Source organism: Belonocnema kinseyi, chromosome 9, assembly GCF_010883055.1.
Source record: "Belonocnema kinseyi isolate 2016_QV_RU_SX_M_011 chromosome 9, B_treatae_v1, whole genome shotgun sequence".
NCBI classification, from domain to species: Eukaryota; Metazoa; Arthropoda; class Insecta; order Hymenoptera; family Cynipidae; genus Belonocnema; species Belonocnema kinseyi.
The window spans coordinates 41,243,835-41,263,993 of record NC_046665.1 but is presented as its reverse complement, the minus strand read 5'-3'; the positions used below and the strand labels follow the sequence as shown (position 1 = coordinate 41,263,993).

The 20,159-nt window shown below is 31.1% G+C and overlaps 2 protein-coding genes across 3 annotated transcripts in view; one reads left to right on the top strand and one right to left on the bottom strand.

Annotated features, from left to right (window-relative positions):
- Positions 1-56: 56 nt before the first annotated feature.
- Positions 57-7,191, bottom strand: LOC117180079. Its single transcript, XM_033372395.1, has 7 exons — positions 6,877-7,191; positions 6,427-6,594; positions 5,338-5,511; positions 4,795-5,096; positions 2,268-2,537; positions 353-424; positions 57-273 (listed from the first exon to the last, which is right to left on the bottom strand). Exons 1-7 carry the CDS (start codon positions 6,983-6,985, stop codon positions 166-168), a joined length of 1,203 nt encoding a protein of 400 aa, XP_033228286.1. The 5' UTR covers positions 6,986-7,191; the 3' UTR covers positions 57-165.
- Positions 7,192-15,183: 7,992 nt separating this feature from the next.
- LOC117179864 (arylsulfatase B-like) overlaps positions 15,184-20,159 on the top strand; it is a 38,627-nt gene continuing 33,651 nt past the window's right edge. The window contains exon 1 of one of the 2 annotated variants that reach the window (XM_033372030.1): positions 15,184-15,505. In XM_033372030.1, coding sequence (XP_033227921.1) covers positions 15,380-15,505 — 126 coding nt within the window. In that variant the 5' untranslated portion in view covers positions 15,184-15,379. Of the gene's footprint in view, positions 15,506-16,717; positions 16,838-20,159 lie in introns of those variants that run through there. The other variant, XM_033372031.1, reaches the window with a different exon arrangement.

The window sequence follows — 20,159 nt, the reverse complement described above, 5'->3', positions numbered from 1 at the left end:
GTCAAGACTTGGATCTATTTATAAACTCAGGCGGGATGTTTGAAAAGAAGGGAGGATTTTAGAAAAGACGGTGTTTATTGCATGCAAGTGGTAATAAATATGACAAATGGATTATACGTCACTTAGTTGTAAGGTGATCTTATTTTAAGGAGGTAAAATTTAACTTTAGGGTGGACATTTGTAAGGGTTGCCGTCCTTACAACAGTATTCTCTACTAGGTGATAAGTTCGAGTTGATCCATACGTCCTTGCAATTTTTTACGAACAGGTATGCCTGGAAAGAAGAGGATTTTTGTTGAAGAATTTTTATTTTCTGGATGAAAAATAAATATCGGTTTTGCTTTAAAACTTACGCGTTCCTTAACACAGTCTCGGCCCATAGATCCGCAAAGAATTGCTTGACTGTTTGGCAAGTGTTTTACGAACTGGAAAAAATAAAGGAAATAGGAAAATATATAAGAAAAAATTGATTATAGTATTAAAGAAATCGAATTAGGGGGTTAAACCACTGTAAAGCAGGCAAAAATAGGCATATTTCGGGAATTTTTTTGGCTCAATAAAGAGATCAATCCAAATTTTGTAAAATGAGATTTATAATACTAATAATAAAGTACACAGAATACTCTTTGCAAATCCGTTCATGACGAACTGGCGGCTGCGTAGCATTTCTCCGTCGACACCTTTCTTTTAAGGTGTCTACGGCCGAAAACCTAACTCACACAATTTTTGACCTGGATGAAAAAACCAAAGATTTCTCGATTCTATAGAACAACAACAAGACACGTACGTGGAATTTTTCGATATATAGATTTTTCGCAACATGGTGCACTTTTAAAAAAAGTTTAAAATTTCATGAAGAAATCGTTACAAAATTGTTTATAAAAAACAAAAAACTACGCAATATAAACAAAAATCATTTGTACGCAGTTGGAGAAAGTAATTTTGAATATATTTTTAAAATTTCAAATCTATCGGTAATGACTTGTTCGAATTATGTTTCCGGCCAGTTGAAAAAAAGTGGTTTCCAGAAAAATGAGTTTAAAGTACCTACTCTAAAATCAACGGCGCATACATGAGAGGCGTTGTAGCAGAATTTTAAAATTTGGCCATTTAGACATTTTTTCTGCCCTCCATCTTTTGGTATATTATTTTTAAGAGCCTAAAACACCTTTTAAGCAACAAAAATATCGACTTTTTGAAAAATTCTACAGTGATTTAACCCTTTAAAAATGCATAAAAAACTATCGAGATTAAAGAATTTGAACGTGAGAATGATTGAATAAGTAAAAACACACTTGTATGAATGAAACTGAATTTGGAAACTATTCAATCTTAAAGGCAACTGAATGCGAATGCTTTCAATAGGGAGGTTGCATATTTTTAAGTACCCCCCCCCCCCCCCCCCCCCCCCTCTCTATGAAATTAAAAGACACTAAAACCATGATAAACTGGAACAATTTTTTTCTGAATTCGAAGTCCCAGAGTTGTTTGAATAGGATTTTTGATACTTTGTTTTTTAAGGAATTATTCTCAGAAATGGAATTTTAGTAATATTAATCGTATTATTAGAATATTTTTATGAAGTAATAGAAATGCATGCTGTGTTTAGAAAATATATGATCTAAAATTCATGCAACTACCCCATTTTAAGGTCTTTCTATTTTAAAATCATCAAAATTTAAATCTCAGATTCAAAGTCATCGAAACTTAAAAATGCGATTTAGAATTGTAAAATTATGAAAGTAAATATATTTCTAAGATATCCATTGTTGAAAGCCTCATAATTCAAAGGAAATTTAGAATTTATAAACCTTTGAAACGTAAGCTACTTAAATTATTCATTTCAAAAATAGAAAATTTAAAAGTATCTAATTCAATTTTGTATGGATAGAATTCAGAATGCTTATAAACTATAACTCGAAATTTGAATCCATTAAAATTACTAGCTTTGAATAAAAAATTGTTGTGGATTAAAAGTATTTAAAATTCATCTCATTTTTAATAAAATCAGGAATTATTTTCTTAAACAGTTTGTTATTATTTTACTTTGCAAATCAAACAATCAATGATGCAAAAAGGAAGTGTTAGGAGAAATATACATTTTAATTACAAATTTAATAAACTATCACAATTGTCAAAATACATATTTGAAGATAACTTAGTTTTAATCCATTGGAATTTGGAAACTTCGAATTCGTCAATTAGAATATTCAAAAAAATATTAAGAAGTAACATATATTAATATAAATTACAAATTGATGTACTTACAATTTCTAGACATCTGTTGATACAAATTTTGTTCCCAACAGGATTACAAGGGAAAGTTTCTGAATGCTCCTGAAGGAGGGCCGGATTTCCGTTTGGCTGTTCCTTGCTTCCCTTTTTAAACTGACCACTCATAAAAACTCCACAGTAACAACCAATTGGTAGATGTGACTTTTTTGTTTCTTTTGTAAGATTTTTTTCTCTCATTTGCTTATTTTCTAGTGCATTTGTAAAAATAATGCACAAAAATACTATTGATATAATGGCGCGCATCTTTAAATGTGTACTGAAACAAACAATTTTTAATATAATGTATTACTACTTATATAGTTTCTATTAAACATTTTTTTACATAATGTGGGTCTTAATTTGACTTTAAATAATTCTACATTGAACGTAACTTATAGAATTAATTAATTTTAAAAATACAGAATATACAAATATAAAAAAATATACAAAATATATATATATATAAAGCATCTGAAAGCTTACAATCTTCCGGATTCAACGATATAATCACTTTTATCTTGAAAAATTTTGGTCAATAGTTATAAGGCGAAACCTCCCACAAAAACAGTGGTTTTCGGCCCTTCTTTAAGCGATAGATGTTAGGAAAAATCCGAAAAATGTACATGCTTTTTATTGAACAATTCAGAGCATTTTTGAGCGTCTTACAATCAAAAGAGGCAAGGGCCTTTTCTTATTAGCAGTAAATTAAAATTAAAAAATTAGAAATTTCAAACCTGAAAAATGCTTCAACTTAAGTTTCAACTCAACTAGAAAATCAATATATTTGAAGCATTAACATTTTTCTAAATTTAATGTACTTGAAATTAAAATTAGATTCTTTTAATAACGTAAAATAAAAAATTAGACTTTTAACGTATAGGGCATTATGTCTCAACTACTATCCATTTTGGAGATTTCTAACACTGTCAATACTAACAAAAAATCTATCGTTTATCACTAAAGTTTCGATAGCGTTTTTTGTAACCTTTCCGTTAATCATAAGCATTGTTAGAAAAAAAACATTTGACCTTCAAAAAGGAAAATCAAAAATAAATTATACTTTTTTGTTGCTAACTAACCAAACTTCATATGAAAGGCATAGTTCATATGTCCATTTTTTACCTCGAAGTTATCAAAAGGAAAAAACAAAACTTTCTTGGCAATAAAAGGAACTCTACATTCAAAGAAAGTCAAATTTATTTTTGACCTTTTTCACCACTATTTCAAAATTAAGCATTCAAAATTCTAAAATTTAAAGCAGAAGCTTACAACACTGTGCAATTTGAAATTGGAAGCCGCCAAAACTGAAAGAGGTAAAATATAATGCCCGTAAAATTGAATAATTCGAAAAAAAAAGCATTAAAAACTGTATATAAAAAATTTAACTATTTTAGAATTGCACATTGAAAACTGTAATTTTAAATTAAAATCATAACAGTTTTAAAGATGATAAAAATTAATAATAGGTATCTATTATATTGTGTAGTATCGAGTGGCATTCTAAGTAGTTAGAACAGATTTTTTTTTAATCAAAAATTATAAATTGAGGGTCAGGATCAAGAGATTCGCCCAGCGCTCGAAATCGTGTAAAATTATTGTCCTTACCTCTCGGGGGATGGAAATTAAAAAATTGATCTTTTTTGAATATAGGCTTGTAGATAATGACGAGACTGAACTTTTTTTTTATCAGATGGGTATTTGTAATAATAATCATGAAAATCTGAAAAAATCGAGCCCTAAATTCAATTACTTTTAAAGAAATAAATTATCTTAAGTCGGGCAAATATTATTGGAATTGTTTGAAGCTTTGATGTTACCGATCGGTTTCAATTTGCAATTAAATATTGTTAAACAATAGGCAATTTTCAGTTTTTTCTTTAGCTTTTTGATATTCACCAATTTGAATTTACAGAGCAAAGTTAATAACTTAAAAATCAATGATACTAACAATCATTCATATGAAACACATTAACTTGTATGTGGAAAAATGGGAATTAATTCAAAGATTATTATTATTATTTCGAGTTTTTAAAAGTGATTTAATTAAGACTTACTTGACTCTCGCCAAATCTTGATGTAAATGCGAAACGTCTACTTTTTTGCGATCCACTGGCAAGTTAGTGATGGCGCAATTTTAGAATTGATTACGGCAAACTGCTAAGAGTGCAGAATTCTGGACATTCCCTCTATTTAATTCGCTTATGACCTACTTTTAAATATTTAGTCGTACATTAAGTATAAACATCCGAAAAATTTATCACTTTCTATCGAAATATTAAATATTGATTCCCAAAATCTTATATAATAAATACTTTCTTTTACATTTTAGTCTCTCAAGTTATTGGCCTTTTTAGAATTTAGTCTTTGGCAATTTTTGGGTATAAAGTTATTGACAATTTTAGTTTGACGTCACAATCTTTTGGGTTATACCCTCGTTCTTAATTAATTTTGCTTCCCCTTCCAAAACCACTCTGTGTGAATTTGCCACACACTTGTATTTGCATTTAATTATTTTTCTCACTGACACTATTTCCACCGAAAGTTCGACAGTGTCGCCGACAAAACAAGGTTTTGGGAACCTCAAAACTTGGTCAACAACAAGTGTTCCAGGTCCTGGTAATTTTGTTCCAAGAATTCCGGATAATAATCCATTGAGGAAAGCACCGTGAGCAATGTTTCTTTCCGAATTCACATGAATCGGATTGTAATCATTAGTCAATTGAGCAAAAGCATGGACATCTTCTTTTGTGATTACTCGGAGTATCGAAACTCGACTTCCAGGTTTAATATTTGAAACAATACTCTTCTGGCTTGTTTCAACGTCTGGAGGAATTGTGCAATATTTTTTTACCGATTTGAAAAGAGTGCGAAGTGTTTTCGCCTTCATGCTGGAAATGATTTCTTTCTTCTTGCTGGAGGAATTTTTATTCATGAGGAAGAGGAATGGATTTCAGACTTTCCTCAGAAGTCTTTCGGACTTTTTCAACTTCTTCGGTATTGCAATGATCGGTTAGAAAAATTGAAGCGAGGTTGCGAATTCGAGAGTTTCCAATCCTTGAGAAACTGATCATACAATTGATTATTTGGGGCGAAGCTATTTCCGGTTTTGTTGGCGGAGTTATCAGGAACATAAGAGTTGTGATTGCTGATAAAACTGTTTCTTCGTCAGGAGAAGAAAGAAGGGAAGAGACTAATGGGATTCCTTGATTTCGTAAAACGTATTCTCTGTTCTCCGGATCTGCAAAATAAACTTGTTATAGTTAAAAACAATTTTTAATAGTAAAATGGTAATTCTCTCCTTTCCCCTCTTAATCTTAACTTTCACCTAATTATTCATTTGTTATTATTATTATTACTTTGGTTGTATATATTTTTAATTAATTAATTATTTACTTACTATTTTAAAAAATGTATACATTTTACAGTAACAATTTTTATAATCTTTTTTCAGTTACAGATTTATGTAATTACTATTAAAATCCCTAAAATTAATAATTCTAATCACCTACTTCACTTTATTTATAGTTTATACATTCAGAAAGTATATATTTATTTAAAGATCTCAAAAATCTTATTTATAAGATTCACGATAATTTAAACCTCTAAACTTATATTCCAGGAAAAAAATTAAAAAATATTTTCAAACCGACATTTTCGGAAGGTACCAGTGGAAATTATATTCTTTTGAAATATATACTATATTTTGGAATTTGAAACAAAGTCATAAAAGATTTACTCTGAAGGTATTAGAGGGAATTAAATCAATTATAATTCGCGGAATTAAAAACAATTCAATATATATTTTTTCTGGAAGAAATTAATTTAATTTGAAATACATTCTACTTTACGAAATTAAAAGCAATTGATTCTAGATTTTTTTAAAGAAGTCGTTGCCGCCGCTATGGGAACGACAGGGGAATACACTTTTAAAAAAATGTATTACTCTCTTGCGGATGAGAGATTGAGAGGTCGGTGGAAGAATAAGGTTTTAAATAGGGTAGAAAAATGTTCATTTTCACGCTGAAATCAGAATTTCACAATTCTTTTCAATTCAAGCCTTCTAACTGAGAAGGTAGATATTTCCCAGGAACAACTATTACTTCACGAAAAATCTCAAGGTATTAGTTTGAAACCGTGACAATATGAAACTCACCAGAACATAAATTGCAGATGCCTCCAACCGCAAATCTTACAAGAATTTTGTTATTTTCGGATAGAGTTTCCAAAAAAAGTTTTATCACCTTCAACTCTCTTAAATAATCGTAGTTGACTGGATCGTAGGCAAAGTTTGCTAGATTTGCCAAAACTTGTTCCTTTCCGTCTGAAAATGAAGTCAATAACTTAAAAAAAGGAATATAAAATTATTTTAAAAAACAATGATGTAACAATACCCACATTTATGAATAAACTAAAAATTTGTTTAAAGAGCTTTTAATTACCGTCGTATAATTAAAAAGGTCAAACCTGATTGTTTAAAATAGTAACATTTAATCAATAACGTTAACATAAGATTGATAGGTTATGTAGCGGAATGTGGTGTCACTCTTTTTAATGCTGCAATGGGTATTTTATCTCTGAAAATTAATCAATAAATGCAATTTACCTCTAGATTTGGTACCGTGAAATTCGGTGACCAATAGATTCAAAAATGATCGACGTCCAACCCCACTTTTGCCGGTGCGTTGAATCAGCTGTTCTTTTCTTGAAAACATAACAATCTTATTGACAACTTTGAGAAAATAAACTATGGCGCAGTAGTCATTTTGTCAACCTGGTAATGTTTTTTTTTAAACTATATACTTTTCTTATGTTATTTGCGTTGGTTAAAAAGGGATAAAATGATATGTCAGGTTACTGAAAAGCTCTGGTGGTCAAATCTCTACGGTCGAAGGTGGGAATGTTTCACGAGCGGACACAGGTCTGATTGGTGCTGCTGTCTATATGGTTTTGGTGAACTAATGCAGGAAATACTACATACTACCCGATAGACCTTTTCATTTAAGAAAACGACATTGCGCAAGCGCTAGAGATATATAGCACTCCCATGTGAGTTTCGGTCAATTTTGACTGAAACTTATGTGGGAATAGTAAACATTGACGAAAAAAAACTATTTCGAACAATTGGAAGTTAAAAAACTTCCCAAAAAAGAAATGTCTAATAGACCATGAGAAAATCCATTGAAAAGAAAAAAGGTTGGTGCGCACAAGAGGATCCTGCGGGGGACAAATGTGCCCCACGCGAAATTCAATTTATTCTCCTGAACAAATATCTCTGATTTTTTGGTGCAGACCCTATAACCATAATTCAGTTCGACTATCATAGAGTGTGGTGAAGTGGTTGATTTTGCCGATTGTTCGTTGTCTGTCAAGTAAAAAGCAAATGCTGAGCGCTTGGGGAACATTTGTTCCCCAGAGGATCCGTTACGTTCGAGTTTCGTCACGTTAAGTTAATTTCATATTTTCATGTAAATAAACGCATTTGACGTATATTTACAGTGTATCATGGTATTTTAAGGTTTCGAATTGATTTTTTGTAATTTAAGTGAAACTTATATGTAAAAATTACTAAAAATGTGATATATATATATATATATATATATATCAATGTAATGTTGTTTTCTTTAATTTTATTCATACAGTGCTCATAAATTCCAATAATAATTTAATTAATAAATAACAAATGAATAATTGTTTTTTTTTTTATCAAAGATGTCCAGAATATACGAACTAAAAAGTGCCGATGCTGTGACAACAGTGTCGCAGGAAAGAGAGAGAAGTTGCAACCGTCCTGGGTGTGACGAACATAGGGCGGTCTTGTGCAACCTTTGCACCGAAGTATATTGAGCTTATTTGATGAAAAATTTATTTTAATTGTTTTTTAATTCAATTTTATTTCGAGAATTAGTTTGAAAATAAAAATAGTTTTTTTAGAAAAGGCTTCTTTTTTTAATTCTGATGAATTTTTCCTATCTTTCAAACTTATTTACCGCTTTTTCATTGAAAGAAAATTTTTCTTAATTTTTTTATCTTTATTTAAATGAAACCATCTTATTGTGCATCCGAAAACAAAGAGATTGACCTATTATATATTCAAATTATTTATAATAATAAGCATTCTGCCCGCATTTATGATATTTCTCATTTTCTTAAATTTTCTAACTTCGAATATTCAAATAAATATACTTTTTGGAAGGAACCTAATTATAATCTACATCACCTTAAGGTGCAATTTATCTTTCAAAATGGCGTTTGAAATTTTAAAATTAGTCTATTATGAAAGCAATGACATGATTTTTTCCAAAAAATGTCAAAAACACGATTTTTCTCGATTTTTATTTGCTTAAGCATTTTTTTCAACATTTTAAATTCATTGAAACAGGATATTATATACAACAATTTCTTCGACATTAAAAAACGAAGAGAATGGTGTATATTAACATTTGATTCCGATGAAAGGAAAAGATTGTGCACAAGGAAACCAAATGGGGGACATTTGTCACCCACAAGAGCCTGTGAGGACAAAAAAATGTATAGGATTCGTCTAGGGTTAAAAAGCATATTAAAAATTGCGCGAAATGCAGTAAAAGTGATATGTGAGTCAGGTTATGTGCGCGCAGAGACGAGTATTTTTCGAGCATGAAGGATGTAAACAAGGATACTTGCATTTGCTCATTGCATTCTATTAATTTTAACTTATTTTCATTACAAATAGTTTATGTAGGTTTAATCAGATCCCAGTGGGCACAAAATTTGGCGACGTCTTTACGACATCTTTACGACAACTTTACGACATCCTATGTCCATGCCGTTAAGGTGTCTTTACGATATCGTAAATAAGTCGTTTGATTTGACGATGTCTTTACGATATCACAAAGACACCGAAACGACATGGGCATAGGATGTCGTAAAGTTCTCGTAAAGATGTTGTAACGATGTCGTAAAGACGTCGCCAAATTTTGTGCCCACTGGGTATGTTTAAAGTTCTTTAAATACTAACGTTCTCTCACTGAAACAGTTCAATATTGAAAATTAAAATCTGCATGTACCTTCTTTAGTTTCGAGCATGAGATTAAAATCGTCTTTTCGAAAGGAAGTTCTTTTCGATTATTTATACTCGAACTGCAGTTTTTTAAGAAAAAAATCATGACATTATTTACATCTATTTACAGTTGGTCAACTCAACAGGGTTTTTTTTATCAAAAATGTTCAAATTCAACCCTGTGGATTATTAATTCTTTCAAGCCTTCCAAACCTGAATTTAAAATTTGTTTACATTGCAATTTCACGCTTTAAAATAAATTATTATATAATATTATATATTATATAATAATAATAAACATGTCTAAAAACTCTTAATTGATCTTATTGTAAATTATCGTATGATACGACATTCGTAATATTTTAAGTGATTAGATGTATTTGTTTCCTCAAAATTTGTAAAATTCCCAGTCAAAAAATGAATTTACTGACATATTTCTCGTCTGTTAAAAAAAATTCCGAACTTCCCCGTCAAGCAGTCACCCTGATTTAAAAAGTACTATATAAAAACATGAATAAAAAAATATTTTCACTTCTTTTAGTTTCACGTATTTATAAAAAACAATTTTTTCACCATTTTATGTTCAGACTAAAAAAATCGCATTTCCATTTATTTCAGTAATTTGAAAGCTAGATAAAATTCAAAATTGATAACCCACTTATAATGATAGATATGAATTTATTTTTAAATGCATTTCATTAAAAATGCTTTATCAACCTTTTTTTATATTTTTGAATCATTAAAATTATTTCACTTTTATGCAAAAAATTATTTTTTCACTGTTGAAACCTTACACTATACGTTGTGTAAACAACCTGCATTCCACATACCGGTCAATAAGTTGCTGCTTTTTTCCTTTGGTACATTGTTTTCTGCATTTTAACAACCTTTTTAACTGACAAATGGTATTTTTCCCACCTTTTTATGCAATAATTCAGCACCTGGCCCATCATTTTCATTCACTTTTACATTAAAATTAGGTACGATAGTGTACATTTTACCAAAAGGACTATTCTTACTTTACCGATATTTTTTCACCACAACTTAAGTTCGTATAATTCCACGTCCTAATTCGAAATTCGTTGGAAAATTAAAAAAAAGTTCAATAGTAACAAAAGGGAAGCGGTTTTTCTGAAAATATTCAAATTCAATTTACTGAAAATCCCCTAAAAATGTACTGGAATTTTTTCTTGTTCCATCCTTATGTAAAAAATATATTCAATAATAGTCTACCCTGTGCTCGAGCCTTTTATGGAAGAGAGAATTTGCTGGAAAAATGTGAATGTAAGAGTTATTTAAATTGCTTAATTATTTTCTTCTTCGTTTATTTATCACACGTTAAATTTTATTGCTGTGAAAAAATAAAAATTAAAGGATTTTATCAATATTTTTCCAAAAGTCGAAAAAATAACGTTAGAGAGATAGCAAAAAGTATTAGGAATCATTTTTCTCAAACTTTTTTTGAGAAATAATTTAATCCCTTTAAATTCGTTGGGGCCTTATGACGTTTCGGTTGAAAACTTTCAGAAAAACCGCAGTCGCGTTGTTGCTTTTGAACTTTTGTTAAATTTTTCAGCAAATTACGAAAGAGGGCCAAAAATTATATCAGAATCAGAAAGAAAAAGATAAACACCTATATTATAATAAAAAATATGACAGTCTTAACAAAAATTTTGACCATTTTTTGATAACCCGCGTTTCAAATTGTAAAATTCAAATACTTATAATTTTGTAAAAAAAGTCGACTAATCAATAATATATACGTGTCGTCTTATTTACTTTGAAAAACCACATATTTGAGCATATTTCAGTTGCACGTAATTCTGTGACTTGAGCACAGATTATCTGCGCGATTTGAAATTGATTCGCTCAATAGAATCAATTTTCAACTTAAATATATTTTCATAATATATTGCTGATGTAGAGTTGGTTCCGTACTGACTTAAAGTTTAGTATATTATTTAATATACAAAATACTGGAAACCCTACAGTCCTTCTATAGATAAATATATATAATTTTTTAATTAATATACATTCTTATCGAATAATATTAATTTTCTCCTTTATTTTATTAGTGAAATATATGTCACATTTAAGATAAAATACTATACTACAGAAAACTATATTATTAAAATACTATAGGTAGGTCACTAATGTTCTAGTTTTCGGCAAGGAAGCGGCGAATGAAGTCTCTACTTGACATCAATTAATCCCTTGAACTTAGAGGGACAACTCTTCATTTCGTAGATGTAAATTATACAGACCTTGTAAACAATGAAATGTACAAGTTCCGACTATATACAGGAACTAATATTCAAAAATTATTATTATTTTGCAATTTAGGCAATAAGTTTTAATAATAAAATACCGTTGCCAGGTACCGTGGGTGTTTTCATTACGGGTGTAATTATTTGTTCAATCTTTAATAAGCAATTTGTTTCTTCATAGGTATCAAATAAATTGACTTCCTCACAGAGAAAGGGTTTTGTCTAACGAAACAATAAATTGAGACTTTCAATATTTTGAAGATATTGTTTCTGTCTTACCGAAAATATTATTTTCATAGAATCAAAGAGCCTATAAAAATGCCAAACGATGTGTTCTATTACAATGGACAACTTCTATCTTAGTGTTATATTGAAAATTTAAACAAAAATCTGGTTCATGTAAACAATGTATTATTTCTTTAACTTTCTAAGTTATTATTGATTAATTAAGAATTATCATCGAAAGTTCGTCAATATAGATCGTAATCCATGCGTCTCGAAGACGCTAAAAATTATATCAAGTACAGTAATGGTATAATCTCAAAATATTAAAAAATCGTCTTATAAACAAGGTAAATAATTTGGTTAAAAAATTATAAAATTATATTTGTAGCTTATGGCAGGCCATGAAACCTTTTTTAATTGGAGAATTGATCTTTAGAGGATTCTTAATATGAACACTGTTTCTCTCATATAAACAGAATAAACCATTTTTTTTAATGTATTAAATTGGCACTAGTAGATTATACAAATTTCAAAATTAGGTATAAAGAAGGTCACGTTTTTTTTAAATCTCTAAACTAAAAAAACCCACTTGTAAGAAGCCGATCCAGCTCAAAAAACTTTCAGACGCGGATATCCATCGGAGTTACAATTCGTTCAAGTTTCTATGTTCATAGTTAGAATTTCTGTCCTCAGCAATTTGGTGATGAGAGGAGCCGCGGGACCGAGAGAGAGGCGGTATTCAGTCAAACGTGACAAAAAGCATGAGAGCCACACTCTCGACACGATAGTTGCATCAGGTTGCGTCATGTGCCAAAATTCAACAGAAAATATTCATGTGACCCTGCCTATTTACATTCGGAATCCCTGGATTCGTGTCGAAGGCCACTGTGGGCATTTTCAAAAATAATATTTTTGGTCTCCTGGGGTCGAATTATATTGAAATATTAAAAAAAGTAAGCGCGTTCATTATGTGGCGTATCTTTATTTACATTAGTATTGGTGTATCTCAAAAATGGACAATTAATATTTTATTATTATTAATTAATATTTAAAAAATTCATGTAATTAAAAAACTAATTTTTAGATTTGCAATAAATTACAATGATTGAATATAAATTATTATTTTGTATTCTTATTTTATTTCTTATTTTTTTCTTTTTTTTTAACGGGATCACCCAAGCGTCAGGGACTGTTACGGTCTTAACCCAGAAGAATAATACAGTGAAACTCTCCCATACACAGTAAAAAAGTGTTCAAAATGATACCGAAATTAATATCATTTTGATATGCAACGAAAATGATACCGAGTTCAAGAGCATTTTGATCGGCCGAAGAGAATGATCGAATTTTGAGATAATTATGATCTGATTCGGGATCATGTATGAAGTCAAGCCAAGATGGCTGATGTTCTTACAATACTTCAGCTCATTTTCCAGCTTTTTATGGTTTCTGATCGTGCAGTGTACTTGAAAAGTTGAAAAACTAAGGAGTCAAATGATCGCTGGAGCAAAATGCTCTACAACAAAATTGATCCTTTTTTTTTTAACTGTGTAGCGCCGATTTTGGAGCTGACAGTGTTTTAGAACTAACTCATTATAGCCCGCTCCACTTTTGTTTGTTCACGCTTGAGGGCTCGCCTGAGTGACAATGGCGGATCCCGCGCACCCCGCAGAGCTCCTGTTACACCTACATGCGGCATGGCGTCAATTCTCGGAAGGGCTATAGAAGGAAAGGCTATTGAAGAGTTTCACTGTAATACTGTGTATTAGATGCTACAACATTTTTCCAACAGCCTTAAATAATAGAATTAAAAAAAAAGTTTACTTAAAAAAAACTCTTCAATTTTTAAACATTCCTAATTGTTACAACTAAAATATTATTTTATTATTATATTTATTAATTATTTAATCAGTGTCTGAACATTAAATTTGACTTGAAAGTCGCGCCAATTTCTAAACATCCGATTCTGCTTTCGCGCCACCAATCAGAAGCGAAGTAAGCGGTGTAAATGCGAAGTAACATACCCTGCCCCTAACAAGCGCGTATTTTGAATGCTACATGTTTTACTTTGCGAAAAATCAACAAAAAATATGTTTTTTGAGATTAGAAAAAAAAGCAAGAACAAATTTTATTATTCCAACCTCCGATTCGGGAAAACTCCGATTCATTCCTATCAATTACGAATGCTTCATTCCGAATGAATCCGCGCAAATCTGAAAGAAATTTTCATTCCGCCTGAATCCTTCTGAAACCGAAATCAAATGATTCTACGCCAGTGAATAAAATTTACATTCCGTTAAATTCCGGCGCCATATGCTAGATCATTCTGGTTGATTTCGTTTGTTTCACTTACATTCCGAATGTTTGCGTGGCGAAAATCTTCATTCCGAATGAATCCATCGCATGACGCGAGTTCATTCCGTATGATTTCGAGCAATTCTACTTCAGTCCGAATGATTCCGCACATTTCTGTATGAAACTTCCTTCCGGCTTCCATTCCATTTGAGTTCTTGTAAATAGTTCGAATTCACCTTTGATTTTGTTTAATTCACCTTGAGTTCCTTCGAATTATCTTGGAATATTTCGAATGATGTTGAATTCTTTGATACCTTTTTAACCGTTTACAAGTATTTTAAATTGTTTTGAATTCTAGTATACATCACATTTTCTAGCGTTTTGAAATTAATTCCTATTCGAAACTTTCGCCAAGGATCCGCTCATTTGATCCCGAAAGTTAAGCAGCACCTGGCTCGGGTCTACTCGGATGAGGCCCGATGTACTAGATGGTATCCATTTATCCACTTTTAAGCCGCCCTCACACACAAAATAAGAAAATAAAGCATAATAACATACCCTAATAATGAAATTAAACAGTTCTATTTTTCTTTAAATCTTAAAAAGTTGTGTATAGTTCAACCTAAGTCCTTGTGTTGATTGCTTATCCTTTGTAAATATGGCATGAGCGGTAAGTAATTACCATAGTAAGTGTCGCAAAAATCTATTTCCCTTTTTTGACCTCGTGACGTAATTTATGATCCGAATTAATTTATCAACCAAATCTAAAACTCTGGATAAGGATATTACCCATTTTATGGGCTGAAATTGAAATTCACACTTTTGATTCTTGAATCTCGAGAAGACCCTTGAGCTCGTGCTGTAAATGAATCATTGTCTATCCCTCATACAGATAGGGAAATGAGTGAGAAAACAAGATCGTCAGTAAGACGAGACCACGTATTTTGTTGATTGCTACAATCGTCTGGGTTTTATCCCCTTCTCAAATCCCCTCCCTCGCTTTTTTCATTCATAAGACTCTCATCCTGGTTCGTGGGTGGACTATATAAATGCATTTATCCCACGAGAAACTTCCTCAGTAGCTCGTGCCCACAATATTCTGACCTTGTCAAAAAAAATTTTTTAAAAATAAAAAAACTAAAATTAATTTCAGGAGTACAAGCTATTGTTTAATAACAAAATATAATAGAAGCAGGAAATTTTTATTTCAAATGGAGCAATAAGTGTTTTTTATGATTAGTTCTATTAGAAAAAGTGCTTGGTGACTATTGGCGTGAAGGATGTCGTTAGATTGGTTACTTAAGACGAGTATCGTCTTGTTGTTAATTGGAGGATTTTGTATTGAAAATGTATTCGGACAATTTCAAACGTCGCCGCATATTATCGTCTTTATGGCCGATGATTTGGTGAGCAAGTTATTTTATTAATTTTCAATTGGAATAGTACTTGATGCTTGTGAGTTATTGCAACTTATTGACCTTGATCTGCTCGAAACGTTATTTATTTTATTATAAATATTGCGTGTCGAGGAAAATTAATAATGATATCATTTTTGTATATCTGCTCTAAAAAAATTAGGATAATATTATTATGAAAGCTCTTCATTCATTATAAATATTAAATTATTTAGGAAGTCCAAATGGACTGCAATACTGTAATTTTTTATAAGAATATATTGCTCGTAATATGAGGTTCAGTCTTTTAATTTTATAAATTTTTGTCATCCATGTGTTCTTTTTGATAATCACTACCCTCACAACAAAATGATATCCTTGGCATATCCCTAGGATATCTCGGCAGGATATAGGATATCCTGAAAAGTCTCCCAAAAGTCTCCCGGGATATCCTTGACATATTCCAAGGATATCGAGTTTTCCGCCCCGTACGATATCCACTCAATGTCCTGTGTGGGATATGCACAATTTTGGCAATGGAATCCCATATTTCTGAAATGCATATTTATTAAAATATGTAGAATGCCTGAAAACATTAAGCTTTACAAACATCAGTTAAAAAAAAAACCACTTTACACAAATCTCGAATATTCAGTTTCTTTCAAAATCCTATCTCAGTATAATTAGCAAGAAATTATTAAGGCGAATAATTTTCATAACCAAGAACCGCCTAGTTACAATAAAAAATAATTCACTCCCTAAAAATTTAAAAGTTGGCTGTTATTGTACCTGTCAAAGCTAAATTGCGCAGTTTAGAGATCGCACCTTTCAACGGCAAAATCAGTTTTTATGATAAAAAAACAATTAAACTAATATGTACCGCGTTCGTTTGTATAATATAAATGACAATTGATTATAATATGGCACAAATATTCGAGAAATTGTTGATTTTTGTCAAAGTATCACTTATTACTGCGCGACAGTTTTCGCACACTAACAGCCACGATGGAATTTACCCGGAAGTTACGTTAGACCGAACTTTACTATTATTGTACTTTATAATATTGTACTTTATATCAAATCTCCGGAAAATACCTAATATTGTTAAATTATTTCTTATTTTATTGATACGATTGAATATAAATATAATTGGCAGAAGATATATTTAAATTTCTAGTAATATACTCAATTATAGAATTGGGACATAAATTTCTGACATTCCAGGGTTATCGAGGTTTCCGCCTTGCAGGATATTATTTTCGATATACCTAGGATCTCCTGGGATATGCCCACGATATCCTGGGAAATAAATGGGATATCACGCGGATATCTCATGCTGTGAGGGTAGGTACACCTAATATTTCCAAGAATTCAAGATTTTTGTGTTGCTTCTTCTGAATACGCCTTTGCCAATTTAAGAATTAATAAAGGCCATCAAAAGTCCCATCTTTTCAGAAAACTGTCTGTTTCAAAGTTTGTCAGAAAAATGGCAAGAAACATTTCTATCAAGTGTTTGTCAATTTTATAGGTACTGTTATTCGTATTAAGTTTACCTTCAAAGTTAAGTTTTTAAAAAGAAAATTAACGATAAAGGTGATTATTCATAAAATGCAATTTGGAATATTAAAATTAGTATATATATTAGTAGCATAGGGTTAAATACAAATGCGTATACCCTGGTAGATATAATTTACAATAGTTAACATTCTTGAGTACATAACGCTCTAATTAAAAAAAAATGAATTCGCTAATCTGTATTTAATTTTTTTTAAACTCAGCTTGTTCTTTATCATGAATAGACAGGTAGAGTGAATGCTATAGGCAGTTAATGTACTTATAAATAATGATACAGATACCAAAGATTTTAAGAATTTATTCTTGATGGGAAACAAGTTCCCCTATTGGCAAATTCTCGTTCACGAACTGTAGTAATCATAATTAATCCGATGTATTAAGAATTTCTTTCAAAATGCTTCCCACATATTATTTTAACTCTCCTTTATGTCAAAATTATTTCTTATTCAAAAATATGTATTCCTTTTATATCTCATTTATAATTTTCTCATTCAAATAATTTTGTTATACATGCTATATTGTTAACAGGTGAAAACATGTGATTTTTTTCGATTTAATCCTTTTTCTTTTTTGAAGAAATACGATGTAAATGAACGAGAAAGTAAACAGAATTTAATATGGGGCTAAAATTGTAGAGTTTTCTGGGCGATATTTTGGCATTCGAGGGATTTGTCAATTTTTAAGAAACAATTTAAAATTTGACCTTCTTTCCATACAGCATCCTCTATGATCTCGTAAAGAAAACTGTCTTAAATTAATGCAGCCATTAGTTAAGACAATTACAACGGCTCACATATTGTCTACGCCCCCATAGCAAATGAGGATGCTGCTTAAGATGACTCACTATATGCTCTAAACAAATAAAATTCCTTCCGAATGGGCAACCGGAGATCATCTTGCTCATTGAATAATTCTTTGAAGCTTTTAACACTCCTTTTCTTATCCTTCTTATGCCTCTTCTTAAGTACTGGATGTTATTTTTGAAATTGCTGTGCTAATTGCACTCCATTCACAATTATTCATCATTTACATTTGCATTTTCTTGACAAAACCTATAAAAAATATCCTTTATTCATTTTTGTATCTCATAATGAAAATGTCAATTATAATGTAACTGGTTTGCAAATTTTTGTCAAAGATTCGTTAGTAGGGCGGAGTGAACATTCTGAAATTAATTGAATCATTTGATTTAATCGAAACCAAAATAGTAGTTTTTCATCTGCTTGGTAATGTTCAAACAATTTAGAGTCGAGACAAAACTGAAGCTTGCTACTTAGAAAGGGAAGTTTTGGCAACAGAAACTGAAACTAAAAAGAAAAAGCTTATTGCAAAAATACGAAGTTCATTTAGTTGCTTCGTCACAAAAATGAAATTCGGGAGGCTAAAATAATGTTTCAACTCCTTACGTTTCTTCTGGTTTAAAGAAGTTCCAAGGTATTCGAAATAATTGTTAAATCTACATGGAGAAACATTTTGAGATCTAAGTTCACAGAACCGTGTGATTTTAGAACTACAATCTTTACGTTCTTTACATTCTCGGACTCTGTGATCGAAATGTATACAATTGGAGACCGTTGCTTTAAAAGCAAGGGTTCTGAAATCTTAATTCTTGTGCCAAAGCGTGATAAAATCAAGGAGTAGTTCCGTGAATCAATCTCTCGAAATTTCTCTCTGTATAGCTAAATTTAAAATTTGCTCAATTTACATTTTTTATTTTCTAAAGACAAACAGTTTTAGTTGTAGCATATTTTTATCAGCAGAGTGCGTTCAAATATAACGGACAAAAGTCTCTTATTTCTAAGATGTTACTTACATTAAAATTTTTTGTTGTAAAATAGAGTTATATTAAAAGGATCTTACCTTTATCTTTGACTGATCTATCTTTCGGGAAGCAGTTTGAATGGAGTAACATATTGGGGTAATATGTTACCCCATTCAAAGTTTAAAGTACGATCCTTACTATGGAAAGATATAGTTTGTAGTGGGACCCTAACCATAATTCACTTCAACTATACAGCCTTCGTCCTAGATCAGTGAGTGAATGCATTAGTATTTCCTGTGAGTTATGTGCGACCGTGAATATCGATTGGCGTAACGCATTACCCCAGTTAACCATTTAAGTTCGAGAATTAGATAGGTAAGTGAATTTCATTTTTTTTTCATCAAAGCTGTTCAGTTGAGCGTTTTGAGCATTAATTTACAAATTGGAAGCGTACATAAAAAAAATGGCAAACAATGAGGTATACACCAAACTCTCGCTTTCAGTCACCCCGTTCTCAGTCTTCCTAGAATTCCTGGCTCACGCAGTTTCTTAGAGGAGTAGGGCGAGAGCGGCTGCGACTTTATGTATATAGATATATTATCCAATTGGAAACGAATTTGAAATTTCATTCAAAGCTTGAACAGTCGGATAGTATAGTGATTTCAGTTGGACATTTGAAGTATGAATTTTAAAATTCCAAGTCCAAAAAAATATTTCTTCAAGGAAAATAGCAAAACAAAAAAATAGATGTAGTGAATTTGTGAATTAGAGGCGTCATGCAAAACTAGAGCTGCTGTGTCGAGCAGAGCGAAGCGTGGCAAATTACTATATCAGTGCAAATGGCCAACCGGCAGGTGACAAAAAAAACGAGGAAGCATTTACTGATTCGAAATCGGAGGAGGACGTCGATGATGCAACATTAGAATCAACATCAGAAGCTGGTGATCGAAAAGAGTCAGAGGTAAGATACATTTTTCTTGGTTCTTTGAATGTCTCGATCTAATGGAAATTTTTTATTTATTTCGTTACTAATAGACAAAAGTTCATTTTTACTAAACTTTGGTTTATAATTCTACATCTGTTTACAGATAGGGGATGTGGGCAGTGTTGTACCATCAACCAGAAAATCCAAAACTTACTGTCAACGGTGTCATCTTCCAGCTTGTGAGGAGTACCGGACCGCCCTGTGCTCTAATTGTTCCGCTATAGAATAAATGGGCATATTTAAGTAGTGGAATGGAAGCTTCTAATGTGTCCCCTAAGGGTTTACATTTTTCTTACACCTTCTCTATTCCTTTACACACCCTCCACACACTTACTTGGTGGTGG